The sequence below is a fragment of the Pleurodeles waltl genome, chromosome 4_2 (genome assembly GCF_031143425.1).
Source record: "Pleurodeles waltl isolate 20211129_DDA chromosome 4_2, aPleWal1.hap1.20221129, whole genome shotgun sequence".
NCBI lineage: Eukaryota > Metazoa > Chordata > Amphibia > Caudata > Salamandridae > Pleurodeles > Pleurodeles waltl.
The window spans coordinates 343373920-343397533 of NC_090443.1; the positions used below are offsets into that span (position 1 = coordinate 343373920).

A 23614-nucleotide genomic window follows, 5' to 3' on the forward strand; every position below is an offset into this window, starting at 1 on the left:
CCAGAAACACTGCTAGTAGTTCTAGATGATTTATATGAAGCTGGCTTTGAGCATTCCATTGTCCCTGTATGCTGTGCTGGTTGAGGTGTGCTCCCCACCCTACCATGGAAGCATCTGTTGTGATCACGTATTGAGGCACAGGGTCTTAGAATGGCCGCCCTTGGTTTAAATTTATAGGATTCCACCATTGAAGCGAGGAGTGTGTTTGGCGGTCTATCAACACTAGATCTTGAAGTTGACCCTGTGCTTGTGTCCATTGTGTTGCTAGGCACTGTTGTAAGGGCCGCATGTGTAATCTTACGTTTGGGACTATGGCTATGCATGAAGACATCATGCCTAGTAGTTTCATCACGAACCTCACTTGATAGTGTTGGTTTGGGTGCATGTTTTGTATCACATTTTGGAATGCTTGTACCCTTTGTGGACTTGGAGTGGCAATCCCCTTTTGTGTGCTGATTGATGCTCCTAAGTGCTGTTGTATTTGGCACGGTTGTAAATGTGATTTTTGGTAGTTGATGGAGAACCCTAGTTTGTGAAGGGTTTCTATAATGTATTTTGTGTGTTGAAGACATTGTTGCGGAGTGCTGGTTTTTATTAACCAATCGTCTAGGTAAGGGAATACGTGTATGTGCTGTCTCCAGATATGTGCAGCTATTACCGCAAGGCATTTTGTGAATACTCTTGGTGCTGTTGTTATTCCAAAGGGTAACACTTTGATTTGGTAATGTACGCCTTGGATTACATACCTTAAGTATTTCCTGTGTGAAGGATGTATGGGTATGTGGAAGTAAGCATCCTTGAGATCTAATGTTGACATGTAGTCCTGTTTGAGCAAGGGAATCACGTCTTGGAGTGCCACCATGTGAAAGTGATCTGATGTAAAAATTTAGTGTTCCGAGGTCTAAGATGGGTCTCAGTGTTTTGTCCTTTTTTGGAATTAGGAAATACAGGGAGTAAACACCTGTTCCTTTCTGATGTTTGGGTACTAGCTCTATTGCTTCTTTCTGTAACAACGCTTGGACTTCTAGTTGTAACAGATCTAAGTGTTGTTTGGACATGTTGTGTGCTCTTGGAGGCACATCTGGTGGTAATTGTAGGAATTATATGCAATAACCATGTTGGATAATGGCTAGGACCCATGAGTCCGTAGTTATGTGTTTCGAATGTTGGTAATAATCTGAGAGTCTCCCCCCTCACTGGTGTTATGTTTTGGGGATCTGTGACGGAGTCACGGTTTAGTTTGTGGGGTTTTTGGGCTTTGGAATTTCCCTCTTGTTTTAGGGAACTGTCCACCCCTATATTGTCCCCGAAAACTTCCTCTTTGGTATTGGCCCTGGTATGTGGGTCTGGCCTGTGAGGTAGAAGGCTCTGTGCTTTGGGCCCGAAAACCCCCTCTAAAGTGTGGTTTCCTAAAGGTGCCTCTGCTGTGTGGGGAGTAGAGCGCGCCCATGACTTTGGCCGTGTCAGTGTCTTTCTTTAGCTTGTCTATAGCTGTATCCACTTCCGGCACAAACAATTGTTGTCCATTAAAAGGCATATTCAGCAAAGCCTGTTGTATCTCTGGCTTAAATCCAGGTGCATAGCCATGCGTGTCTCCGAATGGTGACCGTTGTGTTTACTGTTCTGGCGGCTGTGTCTGCTGAGTCCATAGCCGATCTCATCTGGTTGTTTGAGATACTTTGGCCCTCCTCTACAACCTGTTGGGCACGCTTCTGAAACTCTTTGGGAAGGTGTTCAATGAAATGCAGCATTGAATTTTCGACTTTGTCTGGTGGTGGTGCATCCCCAGAAGTTTGTGAATTTGCCCTTTTCCGGGCTGCTCCTACTACCACTGAGTCAGGAGTTAGCTGTTGTGTAATGTACACAGGGTCCGTAGGGGGAGGTTTGTACTTCTTCTCCACCCTAGGTGTGATGGCTCTGCCTTTGACTGGGTCTTGAAACACCTGTTTAACGTGTTTTAACATGCCTCGTAACATTGGCAAACTTTGGTACTGGCTATGTGTTGATGACAGGGTATTCAATAAAAAGTCATCCTCTATAGATTCTGAACGCAACGCTACGTTATGGAAGGTAGCTGCCCTGGAAACCTCCTGCATGTAAACAGTACTGTCTTCTGGTGGTGATGGTCTTGCTGTGTAGCAATCCGGACTATTATCAGATACTGGTGCATCGTACAGATCCCATGCATCTGGGTCATCTTGGCTCATCCCTTTGTGCGTTGGTGATTGCATCATTGGGGGTGTTGCAATTGGGGACAGTTGTGGTGAGTGCTGTGGTGAAAAATGTGGTGGTGTCTTTTCTTTAGCCACCTTTGCCTTTGGCTGCGTTTCGGTTTCATGGAAAGCGAGTTTCCGCTTCATTTTAATTGGGGGAAGAGTTTTTATTTTCCCAGTGTCTTTCTGTATATGGAGCCTCCTCTGTGTATGGTTTGGCTCTCCCATCTCTAATTCATGTCCAAACTTGTGGCCTTGTAGTTGTGTGGAAAAGCCTTGTTCTTCCGTATAGGAGCTTTGTTTCGGCTCCGAGGCTGGATGTTTCGGCACCGAAACCTTCTCAGCTGTTTTTTTCGGCTCCGATGAAACCTTTGTAGCTTTCGGAGTTCTGACCTCTCGGTGCCAAGTTTGTTCGGAGCTGGTATCTCGGTGCCGAGTATATTCTGTGCCAGTATCTCGACCGGAGTCTGATGTCTTCGGCTGCTGTGTGCCCTTTTTCGGTGCCGATGCTTGGTCACCGTGCTTACGGGTAAAGCCATGGCCTGTTGGCGGTGGCGTCCCCTGGGCTTTCAAAATTTTTGAGTGAGGTTTGGCCGGGGCAGGTTTACTCACGGTTTGCTGCCTCGCTGGCTGCTTACTCTCAGGCTCGTCCGAGTCAGGAATGGAGAAAGTCTCCTCTTCTTCGACGTCGGGGTGTCCAGCTGGCATCGACGCCATTTGAAGTCTTCAAGCTCTCTGGTCCCGTAGCGTCTTCTCGACCGAAATGCCCGACAAGCCTCGCAGGTATCCTCTGTGTTCGGGGGACAAACACAAATTACAGACCAAATGCTGGTCTGTATAGGGATACTTAGCGTGGCATTTGGGGCAGAAGCGGAATGGGGTCCGTTCCATGAGCTTTGAAGACGCAAGCAGTCGGGCTGACTAGGCCCTGCCGGGGAGTTGAAGCCCGAGGGGCTGCCGGAGCTTCGGTGTCGATGTGCTCTTACTAACCACCGAACGCAAACAATACAGTTGAATTTTCCTAATGTTATCTACTTTTCCGAACCGAAACACGGAGCGAAGAGGAACAAGTCCGAACCCGATGGCGGAAAGAAAACAATCTAAGATGGAGTCGACACCCATGCGCAATGGAGCCGAAAGGGGAGGAGTCCCTCGGTCTTGTGACTCGAAAAGACTTCATACATATACACACACACACAGTTTTAAACGTTAAGCTGTTTATAAGTTTATTTAGAAATGTGTGGGTTTTTTGGGGGGGCGGGGTTTGTTAGCCTTGATTGTTGTAAATCCAGAGTTTTTGCCAGTCCCGCAGTACTCGCTCAGTAATACCATGGTACATCGCAATTGCAAGAAAGCTTCTGATAGGCTCTAAACATTTCTTATTGAACCAATGAAAAGAAGCATTTGATTTTAGTTTGTTTTCATTGTGCTCCTCACTGTAGGAGAACCATACTAGTTTCATAAATGCTTTGACTGTTTTGGGTGTTCCTAAGAACAATGGCAGAAGTAGGGGTCTACTGGTGTTCCTGAGGTTACAATGGAGAGGAAGAGGAAGCCATTGTGCTGGAAGATCAAGAGCTGGAGCGAAGAAAGCAGCTAAAGGAGTTGGTGGCATGGCAGATTTTTTCATATTCTGCAGGGAGAAAACAGTAAAGTCACGCCGTGCATGTTATGTCAGAAAGGAATTTCCCCACGGAGTGGACAACAGTACTCATTAGGTACAACAGGAATGCGCAAACACCTTTGCGCTATACACTCCCCTGGATTGGCTTGGGCTGAATGGAAAAGGGGGTTACAGTTGGCTGAACTGGACGAGCCAACATCGACACCTGCTGCTGAAGGCACAACTGCAACATCGTCCGTGAACACTCCTGCAAGTACCACCATCTACTACCTCCGTGTCTCCCACAATTACACCACCTGGTTCAGGAGCCACAGTACACCACCTGAGGCATGACTGGCACATAATTTAATCTTATGCAAGTACAGCGACATACTGTTCATAGTGTCAAACAGTATTAGTGGCAGGAGACAGTGACTAATGTTCACAGGGAGCTAGTGATAACTCACTGCTGCCCTCCCTAATATCCTTAGGGGGATTTTATTTTTTTGGTTGCATGGTTTGTTGTGCGTTTTATGTTTTTGCTTATTCCTGTAATCCTTTCCAATACAGGTAGAGTAAATAATATATAAGAAAGAAAAGCAAAGGAGAAGGTAAGTCAGTGTTAAGTCAGTCATATTTAGGTACGTATATTAAAACAAGTTGTACTTTTTATTTTGCTAGTATTACATTTTTAGTTAAAACTAAGCTAGAGAAATATAACATTAACCTTTGTTCACGTACAAACTTAATAAATGCAACCTATTTTACTTAGTGTTGTTCAGATTGTAGTAACAATAAGGTTACTAATATCTGCTATCATGTAGTGTCTAACAAGGTGCAGATAAGCATCATATTGTGGTCAAACACTGGAGAAAAACCAAATTAAATGGATTGTGAAAAACCTGTGTGAATGCTGTGCTTGTTCAACTGCGAGTTCCACTAAAAGAATGGAAACATAGTAGGTAACTTAATTTCTTACCTAAAACATTAGATGTCTTCAAAAGTCATCAACCATGCTAGGCCATATAATGACACATCTACTATTTGCTATTATGTACTATATTCAGCCCTTATTTCCTAACTTTAGACAGCTGTACCCAAAATTAAAAATTTGAAGTTAGAATCAGGAGGTAAAAGTTGTTTAAATGGCTAGGCAATCTGTGTTTAAAGGTCAACTTGGTATCAATTACATTCAGTCGATCCTGTATTGTTTTTTAGATATATTGTAAAATGTCATGAAATCATGTTTTCTCCATAATGGAACATAATTGCAGGACAAGTAAAAGTGTGCCCAGAAATGGAAATTTGGCTAGCAGTGAATTCAGTAATTAAAGTATTAATGTTGACATTATCTCAAGCACTTCCTTCTATCATTAGCCATAATTATGGAGCATAGACAACCAAACTATCATCACAACCTTTGATCCACAGTTTGAACAAAAAACTTAGTGCGCACAGCTTGATACTTTTTTTAAATTTTTATAAATGATACCGATTTACAATCAGGAATAGGGAGCTATACACATCTTTCAAATTCTGTGACTGTTGAGAAACCAATGAAGCACTGGAAATGTGCATGTTCCCAATAGTACCTTAAAGCAAAAAGATCAGTATGTTGCAGAGTTTCATTAGCTACAATTTCAAGGATAGCCATACAACATTCTTGGGGATCTTGTTGCCGATATGTAGAGGAGTGAACTCTTCCTGTACAAACATCATTACCTCCAACACCACATAGAATGACAATTGTTTTTCTAATTGAAGTGGGGAATATAGATAAGTTAGTCTTAGAAAAAGGGTTTTGTATTTTCTAAAAGTAATTTTTACTTAACAAATACGGAATCAGGTTAACAATCATTACTATGGCAGTTAATACAGCTGGTAGTAATGAACCGAAAGCCTACAATTTTCAATGTGATTTTTTTTTTTTTTTTTTACACTGTTCTGTTTGTATTGTGTGTTCTTTTTCATATATATTTTAGGTTTATACACACAAGTGAATGTTCTCCAAGAGTATATACTTCTCAAAATTTATATTTGCATATACAAGAAGTTTTGTCATCAAAATGTATAACATTTAGTCCTTGTAGTGTTTTAACACATGATAAAACATGTGCCACACCCTCTTTAAAAACAGTAGAACCAATGGTAATGAATTCATTATTTAAGCTTAAACCTTGAGCGTCATGTATTGTCACGGAATAAGCTAAATATACAGAGAAGTGTTCTCTCCAAATTTGCAAGTCTTATTAGTAAAAATCTTGCAGTTGCTCTTGAAATTTATTTTGGTTCTTTTATATTTCAAATTGAAGTACAAAAAAATCAATATCATTACTTTTGTATTTAGCAAAATGTAGTGTATGTCCCATTGCTCCAATTATAAGTAAATGTTCCACATGGACATTTCAATGTAAAATGCAACTTTTTGGGCAAAGAAATAAATCTGTTTCTAATCCCGCAGTCGGTGACAGACTTTTCCATATTTTTTTCGATTTTGCAAATAATGATTTTGTTATAGGAATATTTAATTCAGGAATTTTAAAACAATCTTGTAAAGATACAATTCTTTAATTTTCCATGCATAACATTTCCATATTTAAATCACTGCATTATTTTAGCATTGCATCAAACAATGGTTAGGATCTCCAGAAGAAGATACTGCATACTGTCTGCAGCAATCTTCAAATGTGGGAATAAAAGATATATAGTTCTTCTCTGAAGCATATATTATGCTTTTTCGTTTTAATTCCTAGCCCAATATTTTGTAATATTTTGCCATATTCCATATTTGCTTGTCTCATTTCAACCATGATCACCATACAAGAAATGCAACCAAATATTATTACCTAGAATTCCTAAGGAGTTTTTAACTTTTTACTGTCACCATTTTAAAAATTGGCTCCCCTTTTATAGTAAGTTGAGGTCGATCAACATGTTTTCCACGGAACAGATCATAAGATGTCTTGAGTATTTCTGGTATATGCTGGTGAACAAAAGCCATCATTAGGTTGGAAATTATTACTAACCTGGTCGATCATCAACATTTTTTTTTTTATTTTTTTTTTAAGAACTCTACGAAGTACCTGAGAGGTATCACAATTACATTGTAGTATTCTAGTTTGTTGTGTTCCACTGGTTGTAGCAGAAGTCTGCATCATGTAGTTTCTTTAATATTATGTGCCGCTAATCCAGTTACAGCAGAAACACAATTTTGAATTAGTAACTTTTTGAAGGTGTGCAGTTATAACTTTTACCAGCCTGGTAGGTATATGTTCATGTGTGTGTGTGTATATATATATATATATATATATATATATATATATATATATATATATATATATATATATATACACACACATATACATACATATATATATACATATACATATATATACACACATACATACATATATATATATACACACATACATATACATACACATATACATACATATATATATACACACACATATATATATATATATACATATACATATACATACACACATATACATACATATATACATACATACACACACATACATATATATATATATATATATATATATATATATATCAAACCAAAACCCTTTCAAATCAAATCAAATCAAATCATTAACATTTATAAAGCGCGCTACTCACCCGTGCGGGTCTCAAGGCGCTAGGGGGGAAAGGGGGGGTTATCGCTGCTCGAACAGCCAAGTCTTTAGGAGTCTCCGGAAAGCGGAGTGGTCCTGGGTGGTCCTGAGGCTGGTGGGGAGGGAGTTCCAGGTCTTGGCCGCCAGGAAGGAGAAAGATCTCCCACCCGCCGTGGAGCGGCGGGTGCGAGGGACGGCAGCAAGTGCGAGGCCAGCGGAGCGGAGGGGGCGGGTGGGGACGTAGAAGCTGAGGCGTCTGTTGAGGTATTCCGGTCCCTTGTTGTGGAGGGCTTTGTGTGCGTGGGTGAGAAGACGGAAGGTGATCCTTTTGCTGACTGGGAGCCAATGCAGGTGTCTCAGGTGTGCGGAGATGTGGCTGTTGCGGGGTACGTCGAGGATGAGGCGGGCCGAGGCGTTTTGGATGCGTTGCAGGCGGTTTTGGAGTTTGGCGGTGGTCCCGGCGTAGAGGGTGTTGCCGTAGTCCAGGCGACTCGTGACAAGGGCGTGGGTCACGGTTTTTCTGGTGTCGGCGGGGATCCAGCGGAAGATCTTGCGGAGCATGCGGAGAGTGAGGAAGCAGGCGGAGGACACGGCGTTGACTTGCTTGGTCATGGTGAGAAGAGGGTCCAAGATGAAGCCAAGGTTGCGGGCGTGGTCTGCGGGGGTCGGTGCGGTGCCGAGGGCCGAAGGGATAGAGCGACGCATAAATTATGCAAAAAACAAAGGAGAACTCTGGGAAGTTCCCAATTTTAGGTGGAGAGCTGCTCTAGTAAGGAGCACCCTGCAACACCAGCGACAGGTTGCTTTACTCATTCCAGGTTGGCTTGGATGGTATTTGACCAGTCCAAAGCTGTAATATTGTGCCTGGAGTGGTAAATGGCTTTTGTCATTTTACAGCTCGGCAAGGATGACACTATGTCAATCCTATGCTTAAAGATTTTGCTGTACAAATGGCAAAAGACGTTGTCATTATCTAGCTCGGCGAGGATAGCACTGTGCTAATCCTATGCTTAAAGACTTTGCTAGATCAGCAGACATTTGAGGTGAGCAAATCTAGAGTGTCGCTGGTGTTGCAGGGTGCTCCTTACTAGAGCAGCTCTCCACCTAAAATTGGGAACTTCCCAGAGTTCTCCTTTGTTTTTTGCATATATATATATATATATATACATACACACACACACACACATATATATAGGCGGGAATATTGTAATTAAAGATAAAAACAGATATGTACAGGAGGCAATGCGACAACTATCAGATGCAACTTATTATCAACCCATAAATAGCAATCCTACGAAACATGTGGCAGTTCAGATTCAAACATATTTACAAAATTGGATAGAACATGGCCTCATTAATCAAGAGGAGGCTAAATACCTGACAGTTGAACATCCGGTCACTCCCACAATTTATTTTCTTCCCAAAATTCACAAAGATCTAAAAAAATCCACCTGGGAGGCCAATAGTTTCAGCGAATCAATCTCTATTGGAACCTATATCAAATTATATTGATTTCTTTTTAGCACCAGTGGCGTGTAACTTAAATTCATATTTGAAAGACACAGGGGATTTATTGAGACATTTGGATGGCATTCCGTGGCAGGACTCATATAAGTTGATAACAATGGATGTCATTTCACTATACACCAATATTGAACATCAGATTGGCATCCAGGCATGTAGGCACTTTCTGAGCCAAAGAAATATTCAATTTGCCCAACATAATGAAATGCTTTTAGAAATGATCCATCTCTGCCTTACCAATAATTTCTTTCAGTTTGACCAGCAGTTATTTTTACAGATAAAAGGAACAGCCATGGGCTTTTCCTTTTCTCCTAATTTTGCGAACTTAACAATGGGCTGGTTTGAACAGAGAATAGCATGGGCAGAAGAAAATGAAAGATTCCAGCAGAAAGTCATTAGCTGGTTAAGATTCATTGATGATTTATTTCTAATTTGGGATGGCACAAATTGAATTTAAAGAATATTTTAACGTTCTGAACAATACTGTTGCCAAACTGCAATTCACTTATGAAATCAGTGACACACGAGTGACGTTCCTGGACACAGAAATCTATATAAGAGAAGGAGAGATGCATACCACATTACACAGAAAATCTACTGCCACAAATTCAGTGTTACATGCCAATAGTTTTCACCCACCTAATACTAAATGGAACATACCATATGGTGAATTCTCACGGATAAAAAGAATTTGTTCAGAATCTGGAGAATTTGCTAAACACATAAAGGCCTCAGAAGAAAGATTTATCTCCAGACAATATCCCAGGAAATGTATTAATAAGTCAAAACAGCGAGTGGAAAAGATTTCGAGAACAGAATTAGTTCATAAAAAAACTTGTGTTGGAAGGTCAATCGGAGGATCCTATACGTTTCATCACAACATACTCCAATAATGTCTCCCAGTTACGGAAGATTCTAACCAAACACTGGTCTATTCTCCAATTGGATCCTACAGTAAAGGAGATTATGGGAGACTTTCCTCAAATGACTTTTAGAAGAGCACCAAATTTGCGGGACAGAATCACGAAAAGTCACTTTAGCTCTCAGAAAAGGGGCAACTGCCTCAAAAAAACAGGTTTTTGGAAATGTGGCAATTGCAAGGCTTGCAAAATTGCGAAAAACACCAAGGAATACACCATTGGTAATGGTGTTACAAAAAGCATTAAACATATCACTTGTAAGAGCAGGTTCACAGTATATGTTATTGAATGCCCCTGCGGTTTAAAGTATGTTGGGAGCACCATATGTGAAACAAAGAAAAGGATCCTTGAACATATTCGTGCCATCGTCAACACAGACAGAAGTTACGCCACGGCTAAGCATATGGAGTTGGCACATGATAGCCAATGGGAAACAATGACTTTCTATGCGATTGACCATGTCCCCATAAGTGAACGAGGAGGGGACAGAGAAAAGAGACTACGACAATTGGAGTCTAAACACATCTTGGAGATTCGAACCTTGACCCCTATGGGGATGAATCAGGATGAGGAGTTATTTGTACATTTGTAATTTTACATGGCAGCCATTGCAAATAATCATAAAACACTGTTTTTTCTATTTTCTATTCTGCAGCACTTGCAGCTAATATTCAGTTAGGTTAATATTTTAGTTTTTTTATTATGGGGGGAGACATGGACAGTAGGTCACATACGCACATTTATGAGGTGTATCAACAGATTGGTTAAATTGGTTTTGTTTTGCGGTAACTACAACTCCCAGAATGCAGCATTATAAGTTTATAGTGCACCAGTTAATAATTGGATTTATTTGGAAATTATGGGAGAGTTTTAGTTGTGTAGACCGCAGTTATTAAACTTAACAAGCAGAGAGAAGTATTTTCTAAGTGCATTTAGAAATATGTTGAGTCTTAATGAATTGTTATCTGTAGATATAAATGTGGAAACAGAAACCCCCTACCGGAAATGCCTGTGATCAAGGTCTCTCAGACCGAAACGCGTAGGGCAGGTGATTGTTGAGCTGTAGACGAAGTTAACTGAGCCTGAATAAATGAAATTTGTGAAACAAGAGATCCCGGAGTGCGGTCGTTCGTGAAGTATTTCATGAATGTTGTTGATAAATTACGGAGTGTCCTGCCGTCACCAGCACCACCGCTGAATTAAGTGCGCTAGTACATGCCAAAACAGGGACAATCTTTGAAATGCTTACATATATATATATATATATATATATATATATATATACATATATATATATATATACACACACACACACATATACATATATACACATACATATACACACACATATACATATATACACACACACACACAAAATATGAACATAAACCATGTTCATGCTTAACCCCTGTGGTGCCTTGGATGTAATGGTTACGCCCTGGGCAACACCGCTTGGGTCGAGGGAGGAATGGGAGTGTTTCTCTGCCGGCTTTTGGGGGGGGGGGGGGGGGTTGGAATTGCTACAAAAGAGGCATCAGAAGAAAGGAAAGGGTTTTCCTTTTCCCCCTCGATGCCTCTTTTAGCATTCCTGCTGCCCGATCACAATACGATTGGGCATCAACAATGCGCACTAGGCACCAGGGATTTTGTATGTGTTTTTTTTTTTGTGCAGGGGGTGGCCCCTTGGGCAAGGGCAGCTCCCCTAGGGGGGCATAATGTTTTAAGCCCTTGGGGGCAGATAGGCTTATTTTTAAGCCGTTTTGCCCCGGGGGGGTTGGTGGGGGGGCGTAGAAGCCACAACGGCACCAGGGATGTTGTGTGGGTTGTTTTTTTTTGTGGGGGTGGCCACTTGGGCAAGGGTCACCCCCCAAAGGGGGAGAAACTTTTGGGCAGTTCTGCCCCCCTTATGGGCCCCAGTGGATCGGCCTAGACCACTAAACACCAGGGAAAATTTCTAAATGTTTGGTGGCGGGGTGTCTGTCAACTGGCAAAGTATTTGCATTTGTGATTATAACAGTTTCTCTTTTTTGTTCTAGTTCAAAGCTTTTGCTTCCTTTGTTGGGGCTCGTTGCGGCTTTGTCACTGGTTGACCTGGGTTTGCATAGTTGCATGTTTTAGATAAGTAATTTACTCCAAAGGAGTATTGTTGCCATGCATGAATGACGTTTGTAGGTGGTGTACTAAATGCAGGATTGGGTGTGAAAATGTCCTTAGATTTGTGCACAATATTTGTGTTGTATTATGTCTAATTTGCTTTTCTTTTTAGTGGGACAGCATTGGTGATTGCTGTGTCTGTACAGAGTAGTTGCTTAAGAGTCTAGCTTTTTCCAGCAAGTGAGTGGTATAGTTTGAGTACACAACTTTGTGATAAAGCCACACTTTCTTTATTACTTATTTTAGAAAGTGCTGGTTGTTGTTGGGGCATTTGTCAAGTTACACTTCTTAGAAAGGATCATGGCTAGCCGCAGAGTAACAGCTCAGCGTGATGTTGGCATGCTTTTTGAGTCATCTTCAGACCATGATTATGAGACTGACTCTGCATCTAAGGCAGAGGAGGAGGAGAGATTCTGGCAGTGAGATTTCTGTCCGAGAGGAGTCTTCTGATGAAGCCACTCTCAGTGCAGATGAAGGGCCTGTTTTAGGGGATACTGATGTGCCAACGGGGCAGCAGCCAGCGGGCTTCCCATTGGAAGACCTGACACCTGGGTTGCACAAAACATGGAACAGCCACAGTTGCCTGCCTTTACTAGTCTCCCAGGGTGTAGAGTGAATACGGAAAACCTTTTGCCTGTCAATTTGGAAGAGATTGTTGAGGAGACTAATTTGTATGTGGAGCAGTATTTGAGGGACAATGCTGCCAGACTTAGGCCTCAGTCTAGAGCTACCCAGTGGATTCCGACAAATCTGGAAGAGATGAAAAAGTTCTTGGGTTTGACTTTTTCGATGGGGTTGATCAGGAAGCCGTCACTGGCTTCTTATTGGTCTACTAGTTCCTTGATGGCAACAGCTATATTTCCTGCAACCATGACTCGTAATCGGTATTTGCTTCTCCTTCGGATGCTGCATTTTGTTGATAATGCTTTAGCCTTACAATGAGATCACCCTGATTGTGACTAAGATTATGCCTGCCCTTGACCATTTTGTAGATTGGTTTTCAGAGGTCTATGTTCGAGGCAAAGAAATAAGTGTAAACAAGGCTTTGGCCCTGTTCAAGGGTCATTTGGTTTTTAGGCAGTACATTCCTAGCAAGAGGGCACTGGATGGAATTTAATTTTATATGCTCTCTGAAATTAAGTATTACAGGATATGTTTATAGTTTCCGGCTCTACACTGGTAGGGATTCCAGAATTGATCCCCCTCTGGTTGTCCGTCCACTTTTGGAGTTAGTGAGAAAATTGTGTGGGAACTTGGTAGACGACTGTTTAACAAAGGTCACCATTTGTATGTAGATAACTTCTACACTGGAGTTCAGTTGTTTAAGGAGTTGTTCAGAGTGGACAGTGTTGCTTGTGGCATAATCCACTGTAACCGGAAAGGCTATCCAAGGGAGCTCGTCTGTAAAAAAAAACAACAACAAAAAAACACACAACTTGAGGGGACAGTGCAGTGCCTTGCGGAATGATGTGCTGCTAGCTCTGAAATTTGTAGACAGGAGGGATGTGTACATGCTAACTACCATCCATGATGAGAGTACTTCACCTGTGGCTGGTTGGGGTCTGGTTGCTGAAGTGCACAAACCTGTGTGCATTTTAGATTACAATAAGCACATGGGAGTAGATCAGAGGTTTGAACCCTACACTGCTGTTCTCAAGTCTTACGTGTGGCATAAAAAGTTGGCTATTCTTTTTTTTAATCTAGCAACTTTTAATACTTGTGTTTAAGGATTGTTCCCTTGAGTCAAGGATGCATACATACATTTGTCAAGCCAAGTTTTGAATTTGGAAATAGGCATTAAGATGGATAATGTCTCCATTTTAATTTCCACTCCAACTAACTGTCCTATATCATTGCCACCACAGTGGATAACCATAAATCAGTCAGTCAGTATTTGTATAGTGTGGCTAATCATCCCGGGGGTATCCATGCACTGTGCTGCAGGTATCAGTTAAAGAGCCAGGTCTTGAGTCCCTTTCTGAAGTGGCTCAGTGAGGGTGAAATGCGGAGGGGGGGGTGGTGTTTCAGGCTTTGGCAACAAGGTAGGAGGAGTGTCCCCCAGAGCATCTGCGGCAGATATGAGGTGTCTGAGCGAAGGCCAGGTGTGTGGAGCAGAGGTTTCTGGTCAGCTAGTGGAAGATCAGGCAGTGGTTCAATTAGTCAGGTCATTGGCTGTGGAGGGCTTTGTAGGCTTGGGTAAAGAGCCTGGAAGGGCATCTCTTTTGGACAGTGAGCCAGTAGAGGTCTTTCAGGTGCTGGATGATTTGTGTCCTCGTGGGGAGGTTGAGGATCAGAAGATGTTCTGAGGGAAAGAAGTCTTTAGGGTTTTGACATGGCAAAGTCTGCATATGAGACTGGAGACTAGATCTACTCCTGGTGGTGAAGTCCTCTGTATCCACCCTAGTCTTGAAAGGGGGGAATTATACCAAAAGGAGCAATATAGTTGCTGTGACATTTGGATGGGCCATGATGGCTGATGCTGCTGGGACGGGACTGCGCTGCCCTCCGGTAACCACAAACCTTCTGCTCCTATTGATGAAGTTGCCATGCAGTGGAGGCCCGGGTCCGGAGCTAGTGTCATACCATGTTGTCCTCAATTTGTTCCAAGAAAGAATAGGCATTCTCTTCAAAAAGCCGCTCAAGAAGGTCCATAAGCATAGCATGCATATCTCTCAAAAATCAATTTGAACTGTTGTATCCACAGGCCACAAAACTGTCCATGTGTCATAACCACATTTCATAAAATGTTTCAATGCATGTAGGCCAACATTCACCAGGTGTGAAAATGGCTTCTTCATATAGGCCCGCAGGCTGACAAATATGAAGTTCACCATTTTCCATTAAGGATTGACATAACTGCCTAAAAGGCATGTAGCATTAGTCAGGCAAAAATCCAAACCATTTGTGAGCCAAGGCGTAAGATTTTTTGGAATTCTTATCCAGGTGAACCACATCAAATTCACTTTGAAGATTTGGGGCCTGATTTCGAGTTTCGAGGACAGATACTCCATAACATTGTCTGCTTTCCCATCCATCTTATTACAAATTCATTGGCATATTATGGACTTGCAATAAAAAGGGCAGGATACTCATGTTTATGATGGAGAAACCTGTGCACCAAAATATAAATAGGAACTAACTGCAGTAAATGACCAAAAAGGGGATCATTTACAGCAATAGTTGTGTAGATATATCTATAAATCATTTCATTATTCCAAAGACATGTAGAATTAATCTTAAGTAATCCAGGGAAAATTTAAAGCAATGGAACAAAACAAGGAAAGCAGGTGTACATGTATGCAAACATCTTTCAATTAATGCATGTTATATAGAGGACAATAGGTAAAAAAAAACCTCATTGGGGTACACAATCTGCAATAATCATGTGTTTATCTTATACACACAAGTCAATTGTAGAGAAACAGTATGTCAAATGCATGATTAATCAACTCTTAGTAAGGAGCTCTCCATAGACACACTTCGGGACTAGGTGTGTACCTGTAATGAAGCAACAAGTGGATTCTTCATCAGAATAATTTGAAACGCCTACTTAATTTCTAAATAAAATAAAATTAATTTTATATGTACCTCTACATAGAAATAAAATTGGTAAGGTTGTCACTGCAAACATGAGGCCACATGTTTATCACTCCACAGCAAGTGGGACTGTGTATAAAAATATACATTGTGAATTTTAACAATGCTGAACCGTCATGGATTAGGAAGGGAAACAGACGCCCTTCAGAGAGCTGGACAGGTGTCACACCAAGGGCCACTCTCACCTGAATTCCCAGGGGTTCTGTTGAAGCAAATATTCTCTACCACTTTTATTTGAGGTTAATCCTTAGTATTGGAAGAGATTATTTATACAGGTGACTAAACAGGGAAAGGGAATGTATTCTGGTATACCTGGAGCTCCCATGCAGAGGATGCAAAGGATGGCAGGGTATGTTAATCCATCTAAATTTGACCCTCCCCAAGAGCAACTGTATCCAAAGTACGAACATTGCTCATAAAATTGAAGTATCTATCAGATCAGACCTAACTGGGTGGGTGCATTTTGAAAAGTGATCAAACCGGAAGATAATTCAGAACCAACCACTGCCCTTATTAAATCAGGATGATCCTTACAAACCATGGGGGATACCAACACTTTTGGCTAGGGCGATACCAAAGACATTTCCAGCAGCACCTAAATGCAACATGTTTGAGGAGTGCTTTTTGCAACTGAGTGGAGATTAACAGTGTGACTATGACTGTAAAACACCAAGGAGTGCTAGAAAAGTTATTCTAAATATACTGCGAGATCCCCTGTCCCTAGGCACCTGAAAAGTGGATCTTGTTCCTCTCTGAATCTCTGTTTTCACCCTCCAGAAGGGGGCTATTGGCAATCACCAATACTTTACTGGAGAAAGCCCAGGGATTTTGCCCATGAATGCCCAGTCAAGCCCAAGAATCCTAGAAAAGGTAGAAGTTTCATTTTTGCCTTTTGTCACTCTTCTTTAGGCAGGAGGCCTGAGTTCCTCCACCTGCACTGTTTCTCCCACGTCAGATGACTTGACCTCAGCATTTTTTTTTGTACCCTATTGGTCTATCCTTGCTTTTGAATCAAACTTGGATTTTACCCCTTACACTCCCCATTTTAATGGTCCAACTTAACTACTAGGTCAATGAATGCGGCACAGTCCTCTAGGTAATCTCATTAACATTTGCAATAACATTTGAAGTCATCCTTCAGGCCCCTGTAGAACAAGGAAATTATTTTTTTCTTCTGGCTTGTTTGTTGGCAGTATTAAACTAGTTAGAATGTATTTTATAGGACAGTAAGCCTTCATTTCCCTGCTTAAGATTTAACAGCTCATTATTGATTACCTGCATGTACGTATGTTTGGCAATTAGCTTGTGTATTGCTTCTTTGAATGCAGCAATGCCGTATACATTGGATCTATAACTCAATAGAGACATGCTGTTACAGGAGAAAAGACTTTTACCAAATTGGATAGAAGTCTTCTTGGTCCCCTCTTTTCGCCTGGAACAGTACGTCTCTACTGAGTCACTGGTTTATAAAGGGAGACTGACACACTGGACTATATAATTCTCCCTGGATTTATATCCCGATTTAGTTTTGGGGGTATACATCAGATCATCATTTGCAACTAGGGGTACAGACCAATTTGCTGCGTTTTCCACTGAATAAGAGAAAATGAACGCCATTTTGGAAACATCAGGAAATACAGCAGATCTACAAAGGAACTCCAGTTGACAATGATTCATAAACATTTCAAACTGTCCCCATAGGAAGGTTCAGGAGGGGCTAGCGGTACAAGTAGTGGGATTGATTACAGTCACATTCACTGGGTGATGGTGTTCTTTGAAGTCCCTCCTTCATGATCTCCCTGCAGTATGGGACTTGTATTCATGAATGTGGCGGGTTTCAGAAAGGCAGGTATGACTTTAGTTATTGTTCCTGGATTCCCAGGGCAGAGGCTAATCCTAGGCTTGTGTCTTTGGAGTTCTGAATTCATGACCAGATTCTCCTTAAAGAAAAGTTTGCAATTCAGCTTGGACTCTAGCAAAGACTTAACCCATGTGGACGGTGGACGGGGTACCATCAGAAACTGCTTGGAACAAATCTCCACTGTCAATAGGGTCAAACTATCTTCGCTAGGGCAGTCTAATTTGGGGTGGGCTTGGCTTTCTGTCAAAGGCTACAAACCTGAATTCCCAGGGGTATTACAGAAGATGTTCTTTCATTACTTTCCCTGGAGGTTAATCCTTAGTATCAGAAGAGATAATCGATATGGGTGACTAACCCTGGGGGCGAAGGGATGCTGGTCAGAGACAGTGATGGTTCTAATATATCTGGATCAACTGTGAAAAGGATGGCAGATGAGTATATTAATCCTTCGGAGCCGGAAATCCTCAAGTTCAAGTGGCTAGGGTGCACCCTCTGTCAGGAGAAAGAAAACTCTCAAGAACACAATCACAACAGACAACCATACAGGAGTACTTCACAAACCGCCCGAGAAGCAAGTCCTTAATGAAACAACCCATATAACAATTACAGTAATAGTGCACAAGTCCCGTCACATGGACTATAATCTGATTCCCTCCCTCCCACCCCATGCTGAATCCTGAGCACATATTCTTTGCTCTCCGAGTGGAGGATTCTGAAATCTTTATCTGTCCCTAACATTGTGTTGCTTCACACAACTAGTCCTGTTCCTTTAGCCAAGGCTCTTTTACTGAAAATCTTATTGCTAGGTTGAGTCCCTGAGAAAAGAGTATATCAAAAACTAGAAGGTCACTGTTCCAGCACTAACCTGAGGTCCATGTAATGAGCCAGAATAGCTGCAGTGTGAATGGCAGCGACAGATTGATGGTCACAGTCAAGGTCATAAGGGCATGGTGGCTGAATGATCAGATTCCAGGGTGTAAGATAGTTTGGTGGGGTTAGAGTTCCAAGAGGGGTTGCTGATCCCCAGCTTCCAAGCAAAGGTATCCAGGTTACTCTAGTTGCATGTAGCAGGGCTTGAAACCAAACAACTGTGCTGACGGGAACATAGCTCTCTTCAGAGAAAACAACAAAACCAAGCATGGGGCTGTGTTTGAAAGCTAATTTTATTGCCTATCATTTGGTGGAGCCTTGTAGAGAATACTGAATGTTTCCTATCAATTGGAAGGCTGTCTCTGGCCAAGCAGAAGTGGAGGCTTTTAATCAGATGGCAGGACAGCTGAACAAATAAACAAGCAAGCATACCAGGCAGCCTTGAGGTCAGCAGGAAGCAAAAGCTTTCAACACCACTAAACACCACTACCTCTTAGGGCAGTTGAATAAATCGACAAGTTTATCAGCCAACCTTGAGGTCAGCAGGAAACAGAAGCCTTCATCTATTCAGCACCACCTGTTTGCATTACAACTTAGGTAAACAGGTCTTTCAACAGAGAATAGCAGAATAAACAACACCTACCTAACCGAAAAAAGGTGGTGATATAGGAGAACAAACAGCAGATGCAGATTGGGGTATGACATTGGGCTATGATAAGCTCTGTAAAAATGGAACATGAAAGCAATGGCAAGTTAAAAAAAAAAAAAAAAAAGCATTATGGATAAACTTAATCATAGTGTGGGCAAACCTCCTATGCTCACACAGATTGGCATGGACTACAAAGTCCCCCAATACCATTACAATTAATGCCAGACCATTACAAAATACATAAAACGTCAAGGAACTAGCCTAGTCATTGGGGAACTCATCTAGTATATGCTAATGGTGGTGGCAAACAGCTCACTGGGAGGGCAAAGCAGCATACAGCTTACTGGTGGAATATATCTGCGATGCTTACTGACCCCACTGAAACTTTTAAAGTTGCACAGCCTGGGCCACTATTGAAGGAGGAGGAGGAGGAATGGACTCAACTTCTGCAGCAGCCATTTTAGATATGTTGAAGTGGTGCGCCTTACGGTCTGACCAGAAAACAATTAAATAGTTATCAAAATAATGAGACATGTTGCATATTCACTCCAGTTAAATGCCTTGGAAGCATACATATTGCAATTACATTAATCCTCAATATTCGACTGAATCATACAAAGATTCTTCTTAAGGGAGCATCTCTCCTGTTATTGCTTTGAACAAAAAAAAAAAAACGCTTAAGTACCAGGTTTGAAGATGAAAATATAGCAGACATTTTGAAACATGCAATTTAAAGAAGTGGCACTTAATCTAAGATGCCAAACAAAGCACCTCAAGTTCAAGAAAGAGCTAGAAACCACCGTCTAAAGATGCTTTTGGTACAGCACTGCCCAAATCGGACTACCATCCGCCATCCATATCCAAAAACCAGACCACTGAAGGCCACAATTGCCCATCAAAACGTTCTACAAATTAACTTTCCTTAATGGAGGTACATGCTCTTGCTTGATCCGCATAAGCAAATATATTTTTCAGCATGCCATCAGCCCACCGGCCCCCAGTGAATAATTTGAGAGGACACTGCCTTCCATCATATGCTCTTAAGTAGCATCACAGTAAATTGTCTACTGACATACAAAATTACATAAAAAAATAAGGGGTCTAGTCTAGGGAACTGGTACATAAAGGGTTTACAACTCTTAAAAACAAGACTGAACCAACAGGTGGCCTCGATGAGAGCATATGAGTGAGACTAATGGGCATACACGTAATATTCATTCCAATCGATAAACAAACTATTTCACCTTCTGACCGATACAATTTTAAAAAGGCCTAGATTCATTAGTTAACTTAGTCACACCTAGATCCATTTTTACTAATTCAGTTGCTTCTTTAACAAATAGCATCACTGACAGGCAAAACGCAGGAGAAAGTGGATGGTGGCAATCTGGATGATTAGTTGTGCGATGCAGCATTTGAGTGATCCTTGATTTGACAAGCATTTTCCTCAATGTGAGAACCTCCTACCTACTTACGTCCTCAGACTGAGGAACGGGATATACTAAACCTTAAAGAAAAGGGTGATGTTGCAAGAGAACAACAAAAGTCGTAAGATTTTCATAGATACACTAGATAACAGCAAATTATGTGGTGTACCTTGACAATTCCTTACTGCAGGCCCAAGTTTCGGAAATGTATAATATCTTACACATTTCGCTTTTCCTTTGGGATTCTTCACTTCTTGTGCTGGTTTGTTCTTCACCTCTGGGTCTGGTTTCTGAAACCTCACCCCACTACACCTAGGACAATATACAATTCATGTTACCATAAATGTGGCATTCACAAAGTATACAAATCTCAGAAGGAATACATTAACAATCCTTATTGTCATTACTCTACACCTTGTAATTTCAGTAGTAAAGGCTCAAGAGTGAACACATGTCACCAAATAGTTTACAAAGCAACCACAATATCAAAAAAGGCAAACTGTGCTTAATACCAATTGGAGCACTCGGTTATCCCCACTTCCATTTCAATGTAAAAACAAATGCAAAATCCATGTTTACCATAGACATACTGCAATTACAAGTGAGATTCTACAAACTTTAGTTCGACAAACATGGTAATTCCCATCTACTACCTGTTACTATACTACACACAGTTATCACAGTGTATTGATAACTCCCAAAATAAATATATGAATATTTCCTACTACTATACAAGCACTCCTCCCAGGATCTCCACAGTAGAACAGCACGACCAACCCTTACTCATTGGTGGTCTAGTTAGGTTTTAGGATTGTGAAAAGGGGAGGGGCCTGTAGATATTCAAATTAATCTATGAAGTATTCTCTTGTTCCAAGTAATGGTACAAATCATATTTTGGCTCTTTAATACATGGCTATGACAGAAAACCCTCCCTCATCTTTCTGCATATATGTATCTCTCGAACACAAGGTTCACAATCACTGGCTACTATGAACAGTATAAGAAAAAATGACAGTCTGATACACCACTCATTTTGACTCCAGGATTCCTAGAACATGTACAGAGTAGCCAAACTCTGTAAGCAACCCTCAGTTTCAAAATCTTGAGTGACTATTTGGATCACTGAAAGCAACTTGTTTCTTTTGCATTGTGGTTCAGTAGTTCCACAGTTGTGTTAGTGCCAACTTAGGGCACAAATATTTGCAGTGCCTTGTAGTTATGGTATTCTGAAAGCAAGGTGAATTTCTAGTTTCTTAGGTGGGGGAACTTCTTCAGTTACTTATTATGAAAGTGCATTCTCTGCAGTGAAAGTTTCAGATGAGTGGCACTTTCAATTGTCAGTCAGCTGGTTCAGAAGATCTGTTAATGGATTAGAAAGTTTTGGCATAGAAATATTTGTCCAGTAATCAATATTTTAATACACAATGCTTTAAATGCCAGACTTTGGGCACTGGGTTCCTTTGAAGGCAAAAACTGGTGTGAGATGGATCCACAGTTTTAACTACAGATATATTTTGCCCAAATTTTAATTTCTTTAGAAATTATGTCCAGGCTCCCGGGTATAAACCTGGTTGTAAAACTGCAAAAGCATAGGTGTTGTTTAAATTGTGTTGTAAGCAGACCTTTGTGAAAACTGATCTTAATATTCTGATCATATTATTAGAGGATATCACCACAGTGTTTACAAATAAAGAGCAAGGTCTACATCTAGAATGACTCCTAGGCTTTTGTTGCGATTTGCTTGCTTGGATGCTTCTTCTCGGTCTGAAGGCCAGGATCCTTATTTAATGGTTTTGGTTAAAGTGATTAGTAGGGCTAACTGGATGATGTAGTGCAACTTTGTCTCCAATTTGTGGATGAAAGATATATCCCTAATCTAACTAATTGGACAGGCCGAATTATTACAGCTGCCCCAGCAAAAGACAGATGTTGAAAAGAAATGGAATAGTGGTTGAGTCCTGGGGAACACCAGCAACCAACTGGTAGGCATTGAAAGTAAATGGTGATAAGTGTGGGGATATTGAGCCTACTGGAAAGGAAGGCAATCCTGTCCAATGCTCTTCTAAAAGGGCCACAGTCTCCAGTCTGGCCAATTGTATTGTACAGTGTACAAAGTGGCAGAGAGGTGTATCAGGGTGGGGCTACATTACCATCCATCTGTGTATTGTGCTTAGTTCATCCACTGTAGGGACTAGGGAAGATTGTCCTTTTGGAAGGACAGAAGCTGGCCTGCACATTTGCATGCAAATTGCTATTCTGATTAGTTTTGCAAGTGAGTCTTTACTTTTGTTTTGCCTGAGAGTTATCAGTCTGTAGACCAGGTTTCTTTATAAGAGGTATGATAGATGAGCATTTGAGCTAGTTTGCAGTTTCTGCAATAAACTTGAAAGGATTTAGACAGCCCGCAGAGGGACACTAGACAGTTGGTAACCCAGCCTTTTTAATGTATGAAACCAGTTTAAAAGCAGAATCTGATGACGGAGGCGTGGGGCATTTGGAATGCTTTGAATGCAACAAGTAGTTGTGGCTGTATGCATCTGTTGGGTTTTCTGTGTTCTTCTTCTGTACATTTTCAGACGAAAGGTCGGAAATAAGGTTTGAAAGGCTTGTCAAACTAATGTACAAATGGAGTTTATTGGCACAATAGAATAGAGGTGTCAACAACATGTAATGCACTTTAGCACAGTCCAAAAAACAAAATATAACAATTGCCGTCCTCGTCCAGCCTCTTATTTGTCTTGTAAGGATGTAGGTTGTCTTTTGGGGTTCAGCTATTAATGTTTTTCTTTCTTCTTTCCTTATAGGTAAATGTAGGTGATGCCACCAACACCCATGGAAATAAAACTATACCCTTGTAGGTATCCATCTGAGAGACTAACTTCTCTGGGTTCTCTATTTTTGGAGCGACTCAGTCCGGAGTTGTGAGTTATCCTGATAAACTTACCTTTCCAAATAGTGAGCATGCCACAGTAAGTGCCATAATTGAAAGTGGGGAAAGAGGGGGGGAGAGGGGGAGAGGGGGGGGGGGGGAGAGAATGAGGTTCCTTGTATGGCTGCCCACTATGAGAGATCATGATATTTTTCACACCAGCTTGGACCTCTCCGTAGGAGTGCTTGGACCCTAAAACCTTTCTCCTACTTCTCTTTAAGTGCACCTT

At 41.3% G+C, this 23614-nt stretch overlaps 1 protein-coding gene across 1 annotated transcript in view; it reads right to left on the minus strand.

Annotated features, from left to right (window-relative positions):
• The window catches only part of LOC138294140 (E3 ubiquitin-protein ligase TRIM39-like), a 286871-nt gene that overhangs the window by 45474 nt on the left and 217783 nt on the right, over window positions 1-23614 (minus strand). Inside the window, exon 6 of the mRNA XM_069233337.1 lies at window positions 20626-20768. Coding sequence (XP_069089438.1) covers window positions 20626-20768 — 143 coding nt within the window. The remainder of the gene's footprint in view (window positions 1-20625; window positions 20769-23614) is intronic.